General features: G+C 31.5%; 1 protein-coding gene across 1 annotated transcript in view; it reads left to right on the forward strand.

Moving 5' to 3' along the window:
- Nucleotides 1-18,259, forward strand: part of LOC148599826 (uncharacterized) — a 32,417-nt gene extending 14,158 nt beyond the window's left edge. Inside the window, exons 7-17 of the mRNA XM_088557746.1 lie at nucleotides 411-483; nucleotides 1,305-1,371; nucleotides 3,183-3,381; nucleotides 5,164-5,244; nucleotides 6,127-6,326; nucleotides 7,377-7,420; nucleotides 8,104-8,171; nucleotides 10,288-10,380; nucleotides 11,411-11,517; nucleotides 12,358-12,478; nucleotides 14,925-18,259. Coding sequence (XP_088413872.1) covers nucleotides 411-483; nucleotides 1,305-1,371; nucleotides 3,183-3,381; nucleotides 5,164-5,244; nucleotides 6,127-6,326; nucleotides 7,377-7,420; nucleotides 8,104-8,171; nucleotides 10,288-10,380; nucleotides 11,411-11,517; nucleotides 12,358-12,478; nucleotides 14,925-14,984 — 1,113 coding nt within the window. The 3' untranslated portion in view covers nucleotides 14,985-18,259. The remainder of the gene's footprint in view (nucleotides 1-410; nucleotides 484-1,304; nucleotides 1,372-3,182; nucleotides 3,382-5,163; nucleotides 5,245-6,126; nucleotides 6,327-7,376; nucleotides 7,421-8,103; nucleotides 8,172-10,287; nucleotides 10,381-11,410; nucleotides 11,518-12,357; nucleotides 12,479-14,924) is intronic.
- The last annotated feature ends 6,716 nt before the right edge of the window (nucleotides 18,260-24,975 follow it).

Genomic DNA, 24,975 nt, shown 5'->3' on the forward strand with positions numbered 1-24,975 from the left:
TATTTACTTTTTTTAGGGGAAGGGTATTTGACAGGGCTCACAGTATTTCTAGTTGATCATATAAATTCATTGAAAGCATAAGGACAAGTTAAAAGGGCAACGGGCTTATCATGTGCTTAAAGTGCAGCTCTTTATTATTTTTGTTAGATATGATATTGGAAGATTCCATGATACAGGAAGTTGATATCATATCAACTTCCTGTATCATGGAATCTTCCAATTTCTTCTATATATGGAAGGTTAGAGAAAATTTTCATCACAAAAATCTCAGCTTCCATTGGAAGGTATACCATACAAGTTGGGTATACCTAGCAAAACTACCTGTTCTATTTTGTTTTTCTGTTTTGTGTGCCTTCAGTGGTGTAATGTTCCCAAATTAGTCATGATATTTTAGATGTCTTATTTTGTAGGATGGTCCATCAGCACTTAGCAGACAGTCTCTGTATGTCAAGTTTGATCCATTGGTTAATCTTCCTCCTGATGGTAACGTATACAATAAAAGCAAATTCATGGTCATTAAAGAAGATTATTTCATGACAAATAGTTATTATATACATGTAGATAGTTGTTTATTCAATTTCTTATGTTATAGATTTCAATACTTCACATGTAAAATAAGCTGTGTAAAACTTGTGTCTCCCTCTGACTTTTTCACGCTGAAATGTCACAACACAAATATCAATCTGCTGATCACAGTATTTAAAATCCTTGATGAAAAATTTGGAAAAAATTTATATAAATACTTGTGCCAAGAACGCTTGAAGTTTTTGTGTGGGGTACAAGTTCTTTGCTCATATAAAATCTGGGTGTTCTTCAGTATGTGTGATATTTTGGTTTTTCACTCTTTTCTATTAATTATCTAATTATTATCATTGGAAGTTAAAATATCAGTCCAACTTATTATCATGCAAAATTAAAATTAAGAGATTCATTGGAAAATACATTTCATAAAAAAAAACAAAAAAAAACAATAGTAACTGAGTAATCTTGTTCATAATTAAGCAAGGATTGAAGCACATTGGTGAAAACCTATTTACTTTTATTTGTTTGTGTTTCTCTTAAGGCCTTTACAAATTGAATATATGAGTAGTGTCCTCTATAAAAATAGTAAAAATATCAGTTGATGCAAACTAGGAATAAATTAACAGTACAAGCACCTTTCCTTAAAAAAATAAATTTTTACATGTATTTCTCTATATGTATAGAGTACATGTAGTGACGAAAGTTATGTTCTTAACACCATAATTCTTTCTAAGTCTGATGTTACTTTTTGTTTAGTGCATTTGTTTATAAATGTATTTTAGACCCCAGGAGACAGAGTATTGATCTCAGAAGGGCTAGCATGAAGCTGGAAAGACTACGGGAACTCAAGTAAGTTACACTGTTAATTCATCATACACAGCCGATTGTGCAACAGAAAATATTCATATGGTGTTCCAATCATGGAATACTCATATGATATGGAAGGAGCATCAGCTATGTCATATTTATGTAGAATGTAAGAACGAAATAATGAATGGCTTAAAAATATTTGGAAGGAAGTATATTATTGTGCAATTGCAGAGGCGTTGTTTTGTCTTGAAATACTTTGATGGATATGATTTTATATTTATTTAATAATAATTTGGAAATTATTGGCTGTATAGAAATATATTAACCTTTCCCAGAAAAAATGATTCAGACTTTCCCCATAGCAACAAGGCAGTGCACTGTAAATAAAGAATGAGCTCTGTCCATCATAGGCATGGCTTAAAATCATATTAATTTACATACGATAGTCTTATGATTAATTATTTGGTTCTCGTGTAAATTTTGGCTTGGAATCATATGATAATTATTTGTTTGTGAAAAACGTATGATTATCATATGATAATCATGCAATAATAATTGTATTCTGAAACATATAATTATCATATCATATCCATTTGATAATCATATGTTGCAAACCATAGGATTCTAATATGTGGTACTTTTGGATGTGTAGAAGGTTTTAAAGATCATATACACAGTCAAAGTAACATTGGATGTATTATGGAGGAGGAAAATTGCTTGCATCATGCATGTGTACTACATATGAGTCTAGGGTTAAAAATTTCCTTTTAAAAGTGAAAGGTCCTGCAGCCCTTTTCATAAAGAAAAGTTGTAAATGTATAATTAGCCTTAAGTTGTGAGGTTGTAATACTTTGATGTCATTACTTACAACATTTTGTAACAGGGACTGCTGGATTTTTGTGTAATTTTTATGATGTCATTACTTACAACATTTTGTATCAGGGACTGCTGGATTTTTGTGTAATTGTTATGATGTCATTTTCAGTTGATTGATGTGTCCATTAATAATTCAAAGGAAAAAGTCAACATATTTTTCAGACTAAAGGATTACTGGGAAATATTTTTTTTACAAAATTTTATTTATAAAATGAAGTGAATGATGCAGTAGCCTAAGAATAATGTTTTAATATGTTACAGTACTCAAGATGTATTTTTCAACAAAATGTGTGAAAACCTTTGGGGTTGGTTGTTGAACTGGTTCTTAAAATAATCATTTGATGGGTTTTATTTACTGTTTGAAAAGCTAATTTAAGGAAGTAGACCTAGGGTAAGGGACACAATTCTTTCAAATCAGTGGAAAGTTTGTACTCTGCATTTTACACCAATCTCATGTGAGCATCAAAGTAACTTGAATTGATTTCATTTTAAAATTAAACTTAAATTTAAAGTTGAACAACTGATTAATCATATGATTAAATTTAATCAAATGATTGGTGAATTTTCATACTGTGTAAGTGACATTTTATTTTTTAAAAGTTTGTCAGTGTGAGATTCATGAGTATATGATTATATTTTACGGCAATCTAATCATTTCTGTCGTTTACCCTTTTTTTTTAAAAATATATTTATCAGTCATTCAGCATGAAGTATGCTGACAATAAAGATTAGCTTTTTTTTAAGAAATCTGATTATAGTTGATTAAAAAAAAAGTTGAGGGTTGTTCCAAAATTAGTTGTAGGAGAGGTCAGTAAGCACTTTTTTCTCTCTGATCAAGATGAAAAATGCTACTATACCAACCACCAATTATATATTTATAAGTGCCTCCTGATTCCCCTACATACACATGATTAGATCTGGAAAAGCCCTAAATGATTATTATATACTTTAAAATTTTGTTATTTTATTACCAGTAATGCAGAAGAAAGTTTCCTGTTGCTTGGTACCCCTCCTAAAGTCTCATCTGTACGTAATGTTGGCATAGTGGCGCCCTCTGTAATAGAAGGGAAGAAAAAGACACCAGCCAAAACACCAGTGGAGGCATTGAAAAGGGAGTTGGCAAAAGACTTACTCACCGACTCTCCAGATTTACTCAGCATGAGTATGGATGTGGTGAGCTACTTGTCAATAAACAGATTCTCCTTCAGTAACAAGTGGGTTTTGACAAATTTTCAACTTAAGATGGTCAATTTTTTATTTTTTACATGCAAGCTTTAGTGAGCATGTTTAAAGGTAAATTTTACCATAGAGAGTGGAGAAATAGTTTAAGTCAAGAATTGGCTGAAGGGGATTCGTTTTTCTTCCATTAAATCTGAAGAAAACATTGCAAAAATGAAAAAATATTTGGGAACCTCTTGTAATATTTAATTCCTGGGTAAATAGACAATGTGGTAATTGGTGATTTCAGACGATTGAACACTTCTCCCTACAAAGGGCAATCCTCAGTAATCATCAAATTTATTTAAATTGAAAAATTATAATTTTAAGTGCTGTTTTATTAAAACGTATTATGTGTGATGGGAAGACACTTTTTGAAATATATATATAGATGGGTTTTAAAATTTCTTACAAATCAAATGCAGTATTGTGCATTAGCTTAAATTTTTTTCTGTGGTTGAGTTCCTGTTCCATTTAAATATACTTTTTTAGTGCCTCATCCCAAGTACCTCGTATATTTAAATGGGACAGCCCTAGTTATGCACTGATAGTTGAATGTCTTTTTGCTTCTGACCCATAAATAGACTCCTTCCAGCATCATTTTTTTTAAGTGGACTGAGAACTTTTTTGTATGGCCTAAAGATTAATATTTTACAATTATGGGAACATTTTTACAGGTTAAAATTAAAATTTGTTTTTTAAATGCTATAGAAATAAGAAAAATTCTGTTTTTTTGTGCATAATTAAACCTTTGTTAATGTCAGTGATTCATTTTTCATTTTTATGAAGTTTAATCATGCATTGTCGTACTATAGTCAAGTAAATATAATTTTCAAAAATCGACATTGTTTTGAGAAGAAAACATGCATAAAGTATTTCAGCTGAATAATAATAATACTGAATAAAATATTGTTTAAACTAACTAACTAAAGCATCTTACACGCCTCTTTCTTTTGAATTCCATAACTGGGTTATACATGTAATTGTATACATGTAATTGTAGTACTAACCAAACATATAACCTTGATATGCCATAATGACTCAGTATTGTTATGGATGGTTACTAGTTTACCTGTTTTCATCATTCTGTCATTCCATTACACATTTTTGTAACAAAATATTCAGCTTCTGTAGCTGTTCATGTTTTTGCAAAGGTTCATGGGTATATTGAATTGTGGAATGCGTTTTTGTACTCTCATCACTGCCAAAAAAAGGGGGTATCACCAGTGTTCTGTCTTTTACAGATTTCTTTTTTTTCTTCATGTTAATGATTTAAGTAGCACTCCAGATAATAATCATGCAAAATGTGATTCATGGGTAAAAAGCCTACATATTTTTAATTTCGATATTTTGTTTGAATTGCCATAGTAAACAGAAATTATCATTCAGTTTTTCATATTACCCTTGCTCTTAGGAGATAAAAATTGTATAGAATGCACTGTAGATTTCAAAATTAAGGGAGATAACTCTGTAAATGACACTCAAATACAATAGAATCTACTGGATTTTCAGTGTTGATTATCTCCTAAGATCAGGCAGATTTGAATGAATAATTACACATTTCATAGTATAGACCCATAAAACAACTTAATTACAAAAATAAAAATATGTAGCCTTTTTAGGGTGTATCACATTTTTCAGATTTTGCATGATTCTTACAAAGACAGCTACTTAACACATTATTTATCTGCTCATTTGGCTGCTTTCTGTACATTGTATTTTTTAAATTAATTTCAGAGTCGTTTAGGAAAAGATTCTGGAGAAATCAAGATGAACATGGCTGACATGATTCTGGGCAGTGATGCTGGAATTGTTGAGGTATATTTTAAGATGGTACAAGCTCTAATAAGAACAGATTTCTATGGGCTTGTTAAAACCTTATTTCACACCTCCTGACATGTGAAAGAAATGTAGATTCTTTTTCAGTGGTTAATGATTTGATTTATTTCTCCACTTGAGGTGATGAAATTTTGGATTTCAACATAAGAGATTAAGTGATCATGTTAAAATATAGATTTAAATTATTTTCATAAAAAAACAGATGGAATAAGAATTGGTTTCTGCCATGAAATTAGTGTAAAAACTTGGGAATTGATTCACAGAAATTTTAACACCCCAATGGTTAACAAATCAAATGCATTTTTAATCACCTGCTTAGAATGTGTGAAAAAATCTTCCACACACTTGAGAGTTTTTTGTTGTAGGGAGATATTTGTAATGTCATCAGACCAGGTTTTATTTAATCTACTGTGGAAGTCCTTTAATTCGTGGATACCAATTTTCGTGGGTTAGGAAAGAAACACACATTCGTGGATTCCTAAATTTGTGGTTTTGAACTTTTCAGTACACACATCAAATGAAACCTTTTTTGTTTGGAACCAAATTTTATGGTTTTGCCTACCTAAAAAACCATGAAAATTGGTACCTCATGAACAAAAGTATTTTCATATTATGATGCAGCTCACTAGAAGCACAACTTTTTTGAAGTTGCCAAGAATGGTTTTTGTATGTACAAGACATTTTAGAAACAGGCGTTGATTTCACAAAAAGTCGTAAGTGTGAAATTGATTATAAATTATGATGTCACAATGCTATTGTAGGTTGTGACGTCCTTTCATACGATCAACTTTACACTTACGACTTTTTGTGAAATCGATGCCAGAATCCTCAGCTGTCAGTTTTGTTTTTTCCCTACTGTAGGTTTTAAAGTATACAGAAGCTGACCTACAGAAAATACAACAGGCCATTTTGATGGAGGCACAAGGGAAGCTACTAGCCAAAGATCGGGAGACAGCTCAGATGAAACAACAGTACGAAGAAAAGCTGAACAAATATAGAGAGGAGATTGTCAAACGTGACGAGAAGGCTAGAGATAGTGCTAAAAACTTTGATGAAATGATGTAAGTTGTGTGATTTTTGTAGGTTTAGGAAGAATTTGTTTAAAAATATAAATTGTCATTGTTCATCTTTGCATATATAATATTGTTTTGAATCAGGAGGTGTAATACTTGAGGTGTATTTTTTTTCTTCTGTGTTTGCAAAATTAGACAGACTTTATTTTCTTCTTCATTCCAGTTTGCCCGATTTAGCTTTACTGTATAATTGAGTTCCAGATTTCTGCTTTGTTAGATGGTGTCATAAAATTAGGTCTGCCAAACTATATATTGGTAATGAATTGTAATAAAGTATGATGTAAATCGTCCTAACCTTGGTCAGTTAGGACAATTTTAAAATCAAGGATGCTTATTTTGAATTTTTTTTTTTTTCTTTTTTTAAATTGCTTGAATTCTTTCAAGTGTTCATCTGTAAATGTTCAAAAGGTTGAAAATGGATCTTCTTATGAAAGAAAATAGAACAATATCTTAAGTGTAGAGAATAAAAGCTTGACATAGATCTTGTTTGTAATCTGATATAATCATAAATGTTAGAATTGTCGAAACTGTTAAAATCTGAGGTTCCTTTATGCAAAAAAGGTCCATAATATAAAACCTAGCATTGTTCATTTATTGATATTAGGCTAGGGTTTCATAAAGAAAGATATAACCTCAAGTTGAAAATTTCTTCAAATCTGAGTTTTTTTTTTCTCTAATCTTCAATTTCAAGTCGTCAAATTTGAGTTGAGAAAAGATTTGAGGACAATTTTATGAAATCAGGCACAGATCATACAGGACTATTAATTGTTTTTTTTATGACAGGACGAAATTTCAAACTCTGCAAAGGACTTTTGCAGATTTAATTGTGAGTGCGGAGTTGGGAGGCACGTCTATTAAAATTTGATGAGTGGTTGTTATTTAAGATAGTTAGCTTAAAAATGAAAGAAAATAATCAATTGAAATTGTATGCATGGTGGGGTCAAATAGAAAGTGTTTCCCGACCCCCAATACATTTTTTTTCTAGAATAGCCCAAATTATTTGCAGTATAATTAATCTTATTCCTGTTTTATTTTCAGGGTTATTTTAACTGAGTATGAAAAGACCATTGATAATGTGATAAGTAAGTTTAATTAAGATTCAGGGACTGTTATTCTAAAATTTTAATTTTGTTGTTTGATATGAATTTCATTATTTTGTGGATATTTGAATTAGTAGAATTCATTAGACTGTAAAATTTACATTTTTGTTAAAATATTAATTTGTGTTTTGATGGAACTACATAAAAAAAAAATGTGTAGCCCCCTCTTCTGTCTCACACAATCAGAAATTTTTTTTCTGTCAATTTAAATCTGAAATCCTGATTTTACCATATGTTTTTTTATACTGTATATTTACTTATGTTTTCGCCATTTAAGATTTTTTTTGGCTGGCTAAGTAAAACCATGTCTGAACAATGAAAATATTTATTGAACTGAAAATTACATAGACCTGAGCATTTCTGTTGTGATAAGAAATCCCCCACCCCTAAAGAGAAATGACAGAGGTTAAATACATTTTCTTTCATTTTATAAGTATGCTAGTTACTGATATTAAACACAAACACACAGACAAAGGGAAAGCAATATACACCCCCGCTCCTTTTTGAGCGAGGGTATAATGACAAAGGCAAACAATGAAAATACATATAGTGTCAAGCAGCTTGAACATTCTTCATAACAAACTAATGGGTTTTTTTACATTAGTTTACAATGTAAAACTGAAACAATTTGTTTGTGCAATTTTTTTCATTTTTTTATTTTTCAGATGAAAAAGAGAAATTGAAAGAAGAAAAAGATGCAGAAATAAAAAAACTTAAGCACAAACTTGAACAGGTATATAGTCTCTGAAATTGGGACCAGCCCACCTGCCAATGCTAGTAAAAATAGCAGAAAATTTGCTTCCATGCCAATGTATCCCATATAAAATTCTTTTCAGATTAAGGGTAGGGGTATGTTGTCTGAAACTGAGATGACAAAGACTGGGTATAGACATGCTTTAATATTTGACAGGTTCAAATTGTTAAATTTGATATAAAGTAAGTAAAGATATTAATCAATATCTATGCTAATTTTTGTTTGACTCAATTTACCGAAATTGAAGTTTTCCACACTTTTTTTCTAAACACTTGCAGATATTGAGCTGATTTTTGGTATGTGAGTCTCCCTTGATGAGTTACAGATCAAGTTAAGGTTTCATTCTGCTTTGCTGATAGTTTCCATAGTTACCAACTTTCAGTTTTATGCTCTATATAAAAAAAAACAGTTTTACACGCTTTTTTCTAAAGACTTGAGATTTTGAGTCGTTTTTTTGTTTGTTTGTTTGTTGTTTTTTTTTGACAAATCAATCAACCATTATTTGAAACCTAACCTGTCCTATTGTCGGTGCATAAAACTTCACAAATCTGCATCTGTTAAATGGATTTGAACATCTTTCTTGTCTTTGTCCATATTCTTTCTTCTGTTCAAAATCAAGGTCATTTCCTCAGTTTGTCGTTTATACTTGATGATCCAAGGTAGTATTTTGGTTCAGTGACATAAACAGCCTGTAGGGAACTATGTATTGTTTGCAGAATGCTAGTTTCCATGGTAACAAGGGACTCAGACCTTTTTGAACTGATTTTTAGGTGTGTTTAATTGTGTTATATTTTTCCCACAGTGGCCCGATTTTAAAGAGGGGTGTGACCATGCCAAAGTACTTTAACACCACCACATTTTTGCACCTGCCACAAATCAGGAATTTCTAGCCTCTGTATGTCTTGTTTGGTTTTCTCCTTTAGATTATTTTTTATGTTCCTTGGGTACATAGGGGCAATTCTTACTGTATCTGTGTATAATGATGTTTTGGGCCAGCCGCAGCCTGCCTTGTGGTATGAGGGTTTCTTTGTTGTTCATTGAAGACCAATGGATCGTTTTGGGTTGACATTTTCATCTAGTGGAGTTGTTGTCTCTTTGACATATACACCATATCTATTCACGTTACATTTTTCATTTCATACTTCATTTGCAGTCATCCACAGTTCCTGTATCTGAATAATAGTCAAAAACATACCTGTTGGTATGCCTCGCCATTTTGTTGCCTAAGCCTAAAAGTGGGTTATTTTTTGTTTACTTTTTCATGGGTTGGAAATTTAGTCCCTTCGTTCGAGGTAAGGGTGTTTTCATTTAGGTTTATTTAGGTGTGATTTTTGTAATTATTTAGCACTGGTTATTCCATCTCGGGAACTTTTTCTGAAAAATCTCATTTGCTTTTGTAAAATTCCTCACAAGATGGACACCTGTCTTCTTTATATTATGAACACAGAGTATTTGGTATACAGTCAAACCCGTCTTAGTGACCACCTATATTCAGCAATAACCCGTCTTAGTGACCACCTATATTCAGCAATAACCTATCTTGAAAAACTATGATTACAGTATTAGTATTTAGTTCATTACATGTAAAACTATTTGTCTCTTATGGCCATGATTTTGGTCTCTCTTGGAAGGTCGTTTTAGACCATTTGACTGTAAAGATTTGATTTGATCAATTTCCTTACTGGAATATTAAAACTACATTTATTGTGAAAAATGTTAGATGTTAAGCAATTTTTTTTTTATTGAGTCCTGGTTTTTAACCTGAATATTGAAAAATTAACCAACTTTGAGAATCAATCAATTATACAGAATTTTAATAGATTTAGAATTGTAATATTAAGTATGCAGAGTACCTGCAGTTTTGAAGTCAAGGCAGAAAATAACAGTGAGCCCAATAGAGCAACAAATGATTTTTTGATGAGACATTCAGAACTGGAGTATTGTATTTATCAATTATGTCACAATGAATTTGACTGAAAATTTTCATTGGAAATTGCCAACATTGTTAAGTATCATTGCAGTAATCTGTGATAAATAATATTTGCCTTATGAGAAAGCTATAAAGTGTCAATAAATTTTCATATTATTATTTCAGCTGAGTAATGATGAACAGTCTATAGAAACAGCCTACTCAGATTTACACAGAAGATATGATAAAATCAAAAGTGTCCTACAAGGATATGTTACAGTATGTACTTAGCACCCTGTATTCATACTCTTCAAGCCTTGTTCCAAAGGAGAAATATTGTATTGTAAATGCTTAAATTTTCATGTTTGCTTATTTTTGTGGAATTGGTCAAATGAATATATTCGTAGGTTTCAATTTTTACATTTTCAAATAAAAAGCTTCGCAGAACACAGCATAATACGACCACAGTGGTCCAACCCTGAACAGTGGTGGCAAGTGTGGACACAATATTAGTTATAGGGAGTTAAATTCATTGTGGAAACAACAATTGGTTTGGACACTATATTGCATAAAGTTTGAAATTCAAAAACAAATTTTCAAAATCAGACCAAAAATTAAAAAGTTGATTTATTTGGGTGTGGCCCCTTTGACCCCTATTAACTTAAAAAAAAATCTGCTTTGATATATTAGTTTACAAGAAAGAGTTAAGGAACACAATAAGAAAAGATTTATGAAAATTGGATGTAAAACAAATATTCTTCATGGGTTTTAATAAAACACTTTTTTTTACCCTTTTTGACCCCTTATTCTAAAACAATAGAGCCCACAAACTCCAAATGTAATAGAAATCTTCCTAACCTTATGAAAATTTCATACAATTGATCAAATACAACTAAAGCTATCCCGTGAAGACTAAAACTGACAATGATAGCACTATACCAATATACAACTGCAAATAGAAGAAAAAATGATTAGTGGTCTTTTTGGGTTTTTTTTTGGTGTTAAAATTCAGTTGAATGGGTACTGTTTTTTGCACCTTTGTGTTGGCTTATCTTACTATAGAGATTGAAGAAATCTGATTTCTATGAGTTGTACTCTTTCCCAAATTTCTTTTTCTAAAAAACGGAAATTTACATTGGTAGTTCAAATTCTCCCAACCTTTGTAATTACCGTCATTAATTGGAACAACTTGTTTTGATGACATGAAATTCGACCACAACCACATAGATTGAAAGAGATAACATTCATGTATTTTCACAAAAAAAAAGAAGTTCGGTACTCTATTTTTAAAAACAATTTCTATTATTAGAATGAGGAAACCCTCAAGAAATACTCAGATGAATGTTCTGCGAATGTCAAGGCCACAGAGGAAAAGATGATGACATTGAAAAAAGATGCCGAAGCTAAAATTAAGAAGTAAGTTTTATTTTTAGGTAATTCATCAAGTTTCTGTACAAGTATAATCACTAGCAGTAATAGGTTCACAGGTAGAAGTTGAAGATATAGACTAGAAATATCTTCCTTACGTATTAAGGTGGACCGTACCTAATATTTTTTTAATATAAATTTTCATAATTTTTCTCCAAGATGACACTGAATGGACACTGTAAATTTTTGATATGAAAAACATACATGTAGGTCACCAGACTTGATTTCAAGGTATTTGAACCGTATTGTAATCAATTGTTTTCACCATATTTAATATAGATTCTGTAGGAAATTTAACTATTTTACAAACTGAAATTTATGAAAAATTTGTATAGTGTATAAAGAACACTTATCTAGCATTCATCCTATTTTAAAAAAGAAAGAATAGGGTCATCAAATTTTTTTGTAGAATTTTTTAAAAAAATAATTTAAAGGTAATTTTATCATTTAAATAACAATTTGTTTATTGAAAATACATCTGTATGATTTTGCAAGATGGAAGTAAAAAATGTTTTGTGTAATAGGTATGATCTACCTTTTAAAGTTAAACAGAAAAAATTAAATAGGAAATTTGAAGGATCTATTTGGCCCTAGTGCTACAAAATTTGAAAAATTACTGAAGTCTGTGAAAATTCTGAACTGTTTGTGACATCAACAATTTTAAAGAATTCGATTTGAGTTACAATGGAAGTTAAAAATATTCTCAGACTAAGTATGTTTAAACTTTTTTGTCCAAAGGGCCTGAAATGTTTGGTATAAATTCCTTCATTGTGGTAAAATTGTCATGTTTGTAGATTTTTTTATACAGCATCAAGTTATCTTTTACAGAGCTATTACAGAAAAAGATACATTAAAATCAGAACTCGAGGCTGAGACATCAAAGTTAAAAGTAACATTAAAAAGAAAAGAAATGGAATTACAAGGAGTACAGAACCAGTTAGATCAGAAGGTTAGTACCAAATATGGACCAAGAGATTGTGATGTAGGGTGATTTCTTTCCCCTATTTAGCAGATTTAAAGTTTCCACATGGTATTATGTGATACAAATTAAACATGTAAAAATGTAAGTTATACCATGGCGATAGGAGTAATGGTTTTAACCAAAAATGGGTTGATGCAGAATCAGTTTCTCCTATGAAACCTGTAGAAAACTCTGAAAATGTAAAATGGTAGGAAATCTCACCAATAAATTTTTATCACCTCCTGGTGGTTGAAAAGTCGTGCATATCCAATCACTGGCTTAGAATGGGAGAAATCTAGTTAAACATTAGGAAAGGACTCATCTCACACAAACAAAAAATTATATATTGAAGACAATGTGTACATGTGTTTTTATTTAAATCACTGGTTTTTTTTTGTTTGTTAACTGGTTATTCCTGCAGATGATATTTTGGTGGAATTAAACTTATTTATATACCTGTTAATTGCATAAGAACTTAAATTAGCACTGAGGTCAGGTTTGAATTTCTTTGCAATTAACAGGATTATGATTAGTTGAATCCAGTTTATTTGTAAAAGAACAATAATCACTAGTGATAATACCTCAGTTTTTATATATAAGAAAAGGCTTTACAGCAACATTTTCTCTGCTTTTTTTTTTGACTTCTGAAACAGGTGCCTACTTACATGTGATAAAATAATTTATCTCTCAAATCTAACCAGTCGAACTTGCAAAAAATGACTATATTGATAATTATGTTCCCCCAACAAAGGGAACATATTGATTTTACTTGTTTTAAATTTAATTTCTTATAACCCCCATCTTGTCCAAGCATCTCCTCCAAAGGGCGAATAGATTGAAAGCAAACCTGGCACAAAAATAGACCACTATATGTAGATGTGCACAAAGGTTTTAAATTTCAAATATAGCCACTATTTCAAAATGGCTGCCGTCCAAACTTTAAAAAAAATTTTTTTTTAAAAATAGTAGAAGGTTCATACTTGGTTCAAAAATAGGTCACCACAAGGGTATCCCATTGGCCATATTAAAATTTTGAAATGGCTACCATTTCAAGATAGCCATCACTCGAAAAGTTTTAAAATATCAACAACAAAAAATTGAGAAAATTCATTTACCCATAGAAAATGATTTAAAATGCTCCTGTTACAATGGGGGAGCTGGGGAAACATCCTGTTAAGCTGTGCAAAACAATTACATCTAGTTTCAGGTAATTTCATAATGACCATGCAATGAACAGAAATATTGTTATAGGAATCGATTGTATTAGTAGAAACAAGGGAATTTGTTTTATTGACATAATTATTCCATAATTGTCAGTATTCTACCGGATTGTCCATATCATTTTGGTAAAGTGAAATATTTTATTGAAATGCATTTCAAATGAAAATTTCAAGGGCAGATCACTCTGTCCAAAACATCAATTTTCTAAAAATTCTTATGAAAATTTTCAAACATCTCCAGTATATTGTCAGATTGTTAGTTCTAACATGTTTGTTTCAGATTATTCCTGATTTTAACACAGACTTGTTCTTAATCATAATTATTAGCTCACCTGGCCGAAGGTTATGTGAACTATTGCCATCACTTGGTGGCCATTGTCGTCGTCTGTTGTTAACAATTTTTCAAAACTCTTCTCCTCTGACACTACTCGACCAATTGGAAACAAACTTGGTATTAATATTTCTTGGGGTATCCTGCATAGAATCAATGTGGGGATTTTTGATCCGTCGAAAAACATGGCCACTGTTACTAAAAATGGAACACAAGGGTCAGACAGTAGTTTTTCATATATGTATCTCCAAAACCATTAGGTTTATCCAAATTCTAAAAGTGTTCAACATGATGAGAACTATCAGTGGACAAATTTTCATTTTAATCTGTTGAATCATGTTGGAGTTATTGCCCATTTTTGACGTTTTTTTTTGCTATTTATAATGTTACTTCTTTCAAAAATCTTTTCCTCTAACACTACTCGACCAATTAGAACCAAACTTGGTACGAATGTTTCTTGGGGTGTCGTGCATATAACTGATGTGGGGATTTTTGATCAGTCATAAAACATGGTCGCCGTTACTAAAAATAGAACAGAGGGGTCAGACAGTAGTTTTTCACATATATCTCCAAACTGTTAGGTTTAGCAAAATTGTTTCTGTTGCTGAAATGACCCTTATTATAAGGCCTTCAAAAGTCTTCAAGGATCAAAGTTGTCAGGTGACTCCTTGTAAGAGTTATTGCCCTTGAAAGAAACTTTAATTTCTGAAATGATCCTTATGATAAGTCCTACCAAAGTATCTTTGGGTCAAAATTGTTTGACAACTTTTTCTTAATTTTATTGCCTTTGAAAGGCAAAATTCAACCAGGTGAGCGATTCAGGCTCCTGGAAGCCTCTTGTTATTGACATTAGGTCTTAATTTTGTTTTTCCTTCTTTTTCAGATTAAAGAAAACACAGAGTTAACAAGTTTGTGTGATGAATTGCTGGCTAAAGTGAAATGATTTTTTTTTTACTTCGTGTAAATAGTATAACCTTCAAATTTAGTTGTTTGGTTCGTAGGAACAGAAATAGGAGAGATTTTTACAGAGGTTACAAGACTTCATCTATGCTTTTAAGTACATATATTCATTCCAGCATTCATTTTACAAAATATTGTGCATGTAAAATATAAAGATCTAATGTTGCACAGAGCTTCTTACATTTTAAGGAATGGATTGTCAGATTTTTTCCTATGTCCCATTGTCTCATGCAATAGATTTTGAGGTAGAAGGAAATTGTTTATGTAAAAAATCTTACATTTCGATGTTGGAGATTATGAATTATTTCTTGATTTTGTTAGAGTCTCCCCCTAAATGTTGGAGGGTTAACAGGTTTAGTAAAATGTGTCTACCATAGGAGAGTAGGAATTGTACAATATACCTTGATAGTGTAGTGTACTTACCAAGACTTGTGTTATAGAATATTTTTATTGTCTCTTTTGGCTGTGCCAGGAAAGAATACATGGGAGTCGGCACATCAAAGCATAATAGAAGCACCACCAATAACATTTAATTACATTTGAGTATTTTGACTACACTGTTATCAAAGATCATTGCTTAGATCATAAAAATACAAGTGAGTTTCAAGCCCCTGTGTCCTCTCCTGGAAAAGCCCTTGTGTATTATAGTGAAATGTATTACACATATTAGTGCAATTTTGTATAGAAATGTTTTCTCTCCTCTATTTTTCTAATTATTAACTTTCTTAAATGTTTATCGTTAATGATAAAAAGTGCTTATATTTTCTGTAAGCAGGATAATTATATGCATGTGAGGATGTTTTGCATACTGCTCAATTTCCACATTTTTTATTGTATATATTCAAGCAACCCCCCCCCCCCCCCCCACACACACACACACACACATACACACTTTTCTAAGGTAAACATATGTCACTGTTAATGCCTTAGTTCCTATGTATTCCATGTTTACGTATCAGAATGAAATGCTAAGGTAACTTCTTAGACGTTTCCTAAAGATCTCACCTATGATTTTGGGTTCATAAAAAAATCTTAGAATTCCCACGTCATTATTTTTTTTCTGAAATTTTCTATTATTAATTAGATCTATGTCATATAGAATTTATGAAATTTAGGAAAATCATTACATGTAACTCCAATTTCTTCAAAAATGTTTCCATTGGACCTTTGCAATTGCTCTTCCTGTATATTCATTTGAATATTAATTGTACACCCCTGTTGTCAAACTATATCATACCCCCACTTAACCAGTGGGGGTATATTGGAATCACCTTTTTTTCTTCAGTCATTTTGTATATGGATTGATTTCATATTTTGGTGTTTAGCTTCATATAAATGAATAGAAAATTTTCTTCACATCTTGGTTCCCTAAAAATGGATTGGTTTTATATATATAGGGCATATGTTGTAAGTGGATATCTGGGATTCAAGAATCTTTTATCAATATATTACATATTTTGCATTTTTCCTCAATGTTTGCATTGTTAAGTGAGTATACAAGCATGCCTGAACATATTTTACATGTGAGAGATTAAAAAAAATAGAGGCAAATACTTACTGTCTGTTTCCTGCATTTTTTAGTCAGGTTCGTGATATCTCTTATGATTTTCGAATTATAAGGGGTCAAAGGGACAATTGAATTTTTCATATTGGGCCTGCCCCAACTGTTCAGGGTTGGACTACTATGGTTGTATCATGCGACACTCCTCGAAGCTTTTTATTAATACTGGTATTAAACAATTTATTTAGTCAACATTTGATGTCAGGAATATTATTTGAGATTTTTTTATGAACTAGACTGTTCTAAAAATATTCAAGGGATTAAATCTGTGGTGGCCTGGATTTCATAAAAAAAAAAAAACCCCGAACTATTAAGACTTTCCTCAAATCATTTGATTATTCAAAATTTAAGTTGAGGAACATCTTAAAATTTTAGATTTTTTTTTATGAAATAAGGTCCAGATGTTCATTTAAAAAAATATATTTGTATATATTACTCCAACTTCCATTAAATTTGTCCCATTGTAACATTTGCCTTCTCCCTGTAATTGATATATCCAGTTATCTACCCATTTCTGAGACAGCCTTTCTGTAAGACTGTAATATTAGTAGTTGCTTTGTTTTGTTTTGATGTTTGTTTTTGTTTAACTGTACTACATACTTTGAGTAAATTATACAATGTATATAAATCATCATTGTCATCTAAAAACTACTTTATTGATGAAATGTACAATACAGAACAAAGAGATATAGGTGTAGTATCGCCTTAGTTCATGCAACATATAAGTTAAATACCAAATAATAAAAGCAAATTTATGAAAATATCTTCAAGGCTACATTTTGGATCAATCATCCATTGGGTTATTTCTCAAGTGTATTGTTATCAGTAGTACAGGAGCTGTCATTACTATTCCTTAATAGAATCAAACTAAATATTCACTAGTAATATTTTCTGAACGTAAAATATTAAAATACTAAATAACAAAATGAATGCAGAAACTACAAAAAATGACGAAGTTAAAGTAGTATGTCACTTAGATTTGATATTCTATATGCAAGAGAAAAAAATCTTTCACGTAATCCTTTCCTGGTTGATTCACAAAGTTCAGTTAATTCTATCTAACGCCAAACGAAAGGCATCATAATATGTTTCATTTGGACTGATTTTGTAAAGTTGAATTTTCAGACCTGGTCAATTTCTTGAGCATTTCCTGAAGGAGAAGTGCTTGATTTGGAGAATGAAGCACGGCCTTTTCTAATAAGTTAAAACCGCTTTCTCCCGAATTAAGAACTTCAGTGAGAACAGAACTAAAGCCGAAGTTGGGGCTTTCAATATCATAAACCCAGTGTAATGTTTTGAGAATGGGCGAAGAAGACACCCTTTTGAGTAAGTACCGTTTTCCAGGTTCGAAAGGTGAAAATTGAACGGTACAAGCTCTGGCATAACAATTATTTGTATCAATTTGGCCATGGTCAAAAGCTGCCTTTAAAATGTTTTCAAAATCTGATTCCTGGAAACAGTATGTTTCCAACAAATGTTGAACACAGGATATACTTCCAGTTTCAAATGACAGCTACAAACACATGTTTACATCGATTATTTGTTTAGAAATAAAAATCGAGATTATTTTTCAGATTTCATTACCTTACAAGCACATTCAGAATTTCTGTTAAGCGTCTCTTGGTAATTAGTAACAAAAACTTCGCTGTTATCTTCTTCGTTTCTACAAGCGCAAATAAATGCCTCTTATAAGTTTATTGTCAGCTTCATCTCAATCTAATACGCCAGCGCATGGTCAAAAACAGGTTGACAATTAGTTTTGCATGCTATATTAAGCTTGGTTTGTAAACGTACCACACTTGTTTTCTTATTCTTGAATGAGTTCATGTATCCTGCAGTACTTTGTCTAAATAGAACGTATCTTGAATTAACATTACTGGAGACAACCAACATTCATGCATAACTAGTGTATAGGTATTCCTGATAACACAGGTCTAATCATTTCAATTATGAAGTCAGCACTTAATCTAGAAAGCTGCATTGGGCATAATAAATCATGAGTGCTTCCGATATAACTGTTGATTTTAATAAACTCCATTTGCATACGTGAAATACTCCTTTTCCATTTCATCTGCAGAATCCCTCACTTTTTGTTCATTAAATGTTACGCGTCTGCTGCTATAGACCGATTTCATAATTTATTTAGAGCACAAAGATCTACATTGTATCTCGAAATTTTATCATCATTTTGGGAAGCATACACAAGAGTAATATAACTTAACTTGTACTGAAAATTTTCATTACAAACATTTTGACCTTTTTCTTTTTGATATTTCTCTATGTCGTTAAAAAGAGTCATCGAAAGATGTTTAAAAAAATCGTAGACCAGCTATAGTAAAATATTGTACCGAAAAAAATAAATTACAATTTTCAGGAAAACCGGACTATGTTACGTACAGACAAATATCTATTAACAATTGTTTCTTTACAACATTCTGGCGTCCATTTCTGGAAACTAGTTTCTCCTCTCGTGTTTCTGTTTTTACGATTAAAACCGAACTCGATCTTGAATATTCATTTTTTTCTTAAAGTGTTAAATCAAAATCTTTCGACAAATCAACCACCTTGAATGGAAGCAGAAGTCCATTACTCTTTAGAGTATTTTTTAATAAATCATTATCTAGCTTTTCGTCAAAGGTAAACATCGTTCTTCCAAAAATGTCTTCAAGAACACAAGCGAATGAAGTGTTATCACAAAGATACTTTAACTGGTAGATGTCTTGTTTTGTCAGTTTCAGACTTGTTTGTCTACCCTTTCCTCGTTTGTCTACCCCGGACTTTTTATGAGCAACTCGGCGGGTGTTTCTAGAAAAGCAGAGGACGCTTACCCTACCGGTGCACCTGGTCCATGCTCCCAGTTTTTAGTGGAGTCCGAGTTGCTCATTTACTTTTGTTACTTCGTATGTATGATTTTAGTTACTTTATGTTCTTTGTTGTGTATGTCTATTTTCCATGTCTGGTCTTTGTCCCTGGATTACATTCTTTTGATTACCGCTATAGCCTTGGTTCCCTTGATTACTCCTTCATACAATTTCAGTAGCTGAATAACCGTCTTTGATTTCCCAGAACCGGCAATACCAGTGAGAATTACTTTTCTGTGTTTTTCTATAGTCTCTTTAGCTTTTCTCAATCCTGATGTTTCAACATAAGTTTTCCTGCCAACATGTGTATGTATCAAATATCTGGTGAAATCTGAAAATAATTGCACATACAATTTAGCATCGTACACTCTCGATTTTAGTATGTTGATAGTTGTACGTTCATAGAACACAGTAACTGGTTGTTTTAAGTAAAAAGTTGATTTTTTATGATAAATAATCAAATCTAAGAATCCTTATTTTGTCACGTCCCAAAAAATGAAAAATTGAAAAAAAACCACCTTTTTCATTTCATCAAAGTCTTTAAATAGTGTATTAAGTGTTTTTAAATCTCATTTAAATGTCACGAAATTTAATCGGATGGTTGCCTGCACTCATAGTTGAGATGCATTTTACGTATAAAAAAATTCTAGTTTGTAAATTTACAAAAAGTCAGTTGTTTCTGAAAATCTTATCAATATCATTTTTTGTTGTTGTATTGTGAAAATACTAGGGCATTCTGATGACTATTCTTTGAAATTTAAAATTTATATATAATGATTTTTTTATTTCAGTGAATCTGTTCTTTTGCGTTTGGGTATATATTATACACATAAACGTTATAATCCAATCTAAATACAAACAAACAAAACACATTAATTGAAACTTTGGTTTTCCAACATTCAGTCATCAAAAAGTTATATTCTGGCTAAAGTAAGTAGCAAATTGGATAAGCACAACTAGACATATTGAGGAAATCCTAAACAGTTTTGTCAATTAAAATCAAGTCGATATAAAACATTTCTTGGAAAAAATTAAAATTTCAATGAAATCTTACCAATTTGTCGAACCATCCGCTTATTCTATTCCGTCGTATTGCAGAGTTTGAAACAAGGCGATTAAATTTTATTTACAATATGAATCAAAGGAACTTTTTTTTTCGAGTATTTTTGTCTTTGATCAGAGAGTCATTTTTCCCTATCCCTTTCGTAACGTGAGCATTCAGTGACTAAAATTTCCCAAAATTTAATAGTGAATTTAACTAAAATTTCAAGAATAGCTTACAATTGCTTTACTAAATTTAACTCGGAATCGATACACCTTAATCTGCTTGCTTTGATTTTGAAGTCTTTGGATTGTCCTCCTGTTTTGATACTTCGTTATATTGTTTGTCAATATTTACTAATAATATGTAGATATTTACTATCAATAGTTTGGCTTCGAGCTTCAGACAATTTTTCGGTCTGGGTTTTTATCAATCTACTACCCTTTGATTCATCCAATATACTGCTACCCAAGCAATCTATCAATGCTTGTTTAACTTCCTCCAAGTTTTTGTTGAAATCTGTTGTTGGCATTCTACATTTTCCCATATGCGAGGACATTTTTTCTAAACTTGCATAGCTTCTCTATATGTTTCTTGATATCACTGAAGACTTCCAGCTAGATTTTCTGTAAATTCTTATCAAACTGATGAAACGTTACGATCGGAACAGCACATCGTAGGTGGAGAATAAACCATGTGCAATATACATGAATTTCCTTCACACGGAGACAATCTTGAAGTCATTTTCCGTAAGTATGTGAGCATCACAAGGAAAGACATTCCGACAAACACTGGCAGCATGAGGCGTTCTTCCCTTTATATACATGTAGATGATATATAATATGTTTGTTTCGAAAATCCCTAAATGTTTGACCACGCAAGCAACATTCCCAGAGCAAATTAAAACAACAGTTTCCTATTATGCAACGTAAGAGTGTCAAGTCGACAGTTTCTAGAAGAATGCCTTCTTAGTTTTACTGCAATATAATTTTGGACATCTTGTATAAGAATGGTGGCCAATAAATTTGTAATGAGGATCAAGGAGCACGGTAAGTCCATTCTTGCATAAGGTTCGTCTAGCAGGGAGATGGTAATTCCCCCTTGGACGTTGAGAGCACCTTATCTTATTGCAACACAAATGATACAAATCATGTTGTACAGTAATCAGGAAACCCTCGAATGTTTGATTTTTTCGATCCAGATAATGAGGCAGAACAAATCCAACAGTTTCAGCTGAAATTTCATGTGAACAGGTAATAAACCTGTTAAAGTTATTCCTCTCTTCTATCTCTGGATCGGTGTCTATTTTAATCTGAAAAAATCAATACAGTAAAACTCGGTTATAACGAATGGCACTTAAAGCGAATTAAAAAAAATTAAAGCCAAAGTCATCCAAAAAATATTATACAGTGAAACATCTCTAACCGAATGTTGAAATAACCGAAAAACGTGTCTTTACCAGAAACTTCTAAAGTGCCTATATATTATTTAAAATGTATTATGAACCACCTTGGTAAACCGAACACCTGTCTGAAATGAACACATTTTAAATTCCAAAAAAGTTCGGTTTAAACAGGTTTTATTCAATTCATTGTGGTTTATTAGGTTTATTAGAATTTACCCATTCGTGACCAATAATTACACTGTATATTGACTGTGGTTATAACGAGTTTTAAGTGCCTAAATTTAAATTTGTCCATAACGTATCTTACGTCGAATGGTAATAAATCTTATGGCAATTACATTTTAAATGAGATTTAAGTCATTCCTATTCTTATTGGCGTGCACATATTACCCCTCCGACTCCAAAAAGAAAAGCAATTTCCTTTAAAGATTTACGTAATCTTGATATTCAAGTTACCTGCACAGAATCACAACTAAAATATTATTTTGTGGAAAGGAATTTACAACTTGGATTAATATATTTTTATTCAATAATTGGATATCTAATTCAATAGTTATATTAATTTTAGCCAAATAGTCTAGCTGGCCGTGTGGTCTAGGGCGCTGTTGCCATAGATGTCACAGCGATACGAGTTCGAGTCCTGCGGAGGGAAAGGCAAAAAAAAAAATATCGTTAAAAAAGTTTCAGACCCTTCTATGCTTACGTTGTCTTCCCTGCATCAACGTGATCCGAAGGAGCAGTGTAACAAATAGAGTCGTCACAATCTGAGACGTATATGTATTGTCTAAAGTGAGCTAATAACCAGTTAACTTAAAGGTATATGTATCGGATCGTCGAGTCATGAAGATATAGCACAAACAAAACAATTATGTAAGTCTAAAGGATCGTACAACGATATAAAAAAGATGTGTTAAGAAAAAGTGATCAAGGAACCAAGCTTCTAGCGGAAATTCAAAAAATAATCCAAGAATAAACACCAGACATGGAAAACAGACAAATACAACAAACAACATGAAGTAACTAAAATAATACATACAAAGTAACAAAAGTAAGTGATTTTAAAGTTTCTTATACACTTCATGCACTCTCAATAAAAAATTATCTGATATTATTGCACAGCATCCAAATATCGGTTAGAATTCAGTTTCTGTTTTGTAGTTCAGCACTTTTTGGCAGTCTCGTGTCAAAGTTTATTTGGAACATTTGTTTATTAATAAGAATTTTGGAAATGTACGACGTAGTCACAAACCATTCACAAGAAGTATTGAATATAACTTCTGGGTGCCACCGTTAAGGTGTCCATAAAAAGAATGGTATACAAACTGGAATATATGATCAAATTATATCAAAAGTTCTGCTGAAAATTTTAGTAGATCTAGCTTACAGAAACAGGAGTACCCTTTCAAGGTATGAACAGGATGTTGCCTTTTGTCCGATTTGTTAAGGTGTTTGTATTCTGTATCGATCCAAAGAATTAAATCTGAATTCGACAGATTTCTATAGTTAGTTTTATTGTTGTATCACTAACGCAGGTTAGGGGAGAGTTGAGCGCTAACAGACCTGTTTAACCCCTTTACATATTATATTTGCCTGTCCCAAGCCAAGAACTAGTCTAGTGGTTTTCGCTGGTTTTGTTTATGTTCATTGTTATTCGTTTTACATTTTTTTTATAGATAAGTTCGATTTTTGTCTTTTAAGAATAGTTTCACATCATTTATTTTGGACCATTTACAACTTGCTTTATGATAAAGGTTTAGCCCTTAATTGGAGACCGTTTGGTGACCCATAGAAGTTTAATTGTTCGTCGCTTGGCATTTGGCGGAATACCGTCATTGGTAATCATACCACATCTCCTTTTTATATAATTTGTGTATGTGTTTTTTACACATTGCTATTGATTAAATGTAAATGATTGATATGTTAGTTATAAAAATATACTATAAGTTTTATTGAATCGAAGTCATGTGATGTATTATAGATTTTTTTTTAAAAATACAGATAACGATAGCCCTTTAATGAAAAATATACATTTTGTTAACATGGTTCCGTAACTGTTTATAAAGCAGAAATACACGCTAATATTGACGAGAATGTATTTCAATTTTAGTTATATAGCAAAATTTACCAGAAAGAAAAAGCAAACAAAAATATCAAATTGTTTTCAATTAAGTTCAATTTTTTCATTTAATGTTTTTATGTACACGATTGAAACATGATTGCATTATCGCCTTTGTTGTATTAATAAACAACTTTAAGTGTATCATCAAATAATTCATGCATCGGTACAACTCATGCGCAACAACAGACGCAAATGTACTTCTGCGCTAAGAGGTAAATAAAATTCAAAATTAAAGAAGAAAACTACTCGATCTTTCAACTAACAATCAAAAATCTTGATTAAACTACATGTACAAACCATGATGAAATTTTATTAGAATTCATCTAAGTGTTATCTTAAACAATCTGTTTCGCCGGGAGGGAATTTAAACATTCTTTATATTCTCCACAAATAAAACATATTTTTAGAATACTTAGGTTAGACAATAATGTTAAAAAAGAAACCTCTTAACTGACTAGGGTGTTAAAAATGGAAACTTTTGATACACATTATAGACTAATAAATTACCAATAAGAGAGGTTAGGTAACTTTTGCCAAACCCATCTTCATACTAAACCACAGAAAGAAAATAAATTGACGGATATACTCTGCCATCATAAGATTATATGACAAATTGTGACCAACAAGTTTGTAATGTGTATCTACCAACTCGAAACGTTCCTCCTCGTTTAATACTCGTGTGGTAATTCTCCGGACATTGACAACACATTTTTCTATCGAAGCACAAATGATACAAATCATGTTGTATAGTGTTTTTTTTTTATGATGCAGATCAAATAATCCTGTAAAACAAAGCAAACAGTTTCAGCTAAAAAATCACGCAAACAGGAAGGCACTTGTGCTCAAGGAACAAAACAATCAAATGGAATCGGTATCATTTTCTGTATAATCTAGCTGGGAGAAAGGAATGATAAGGAGCATGCATCCAAAATGAAATAATGACGGTACCACCATTTCGCAAAACCTCTAAGACTCTGAACTCGGAA

Source organism: Perna viridis, chromosome 13 (genome assembly GCF_037379345.1).
Source record: "Perna viridis isolate PV_CMFRI_1.1 ecotype Kerala chromosome 13, ASM3737934v1, whole genome shotgun sequence".
NCBI lineage: Eukaryota > Metazoa > Mollusca > Bivalvia > Mytilida > Mytilidae > Perna > Perna viridis.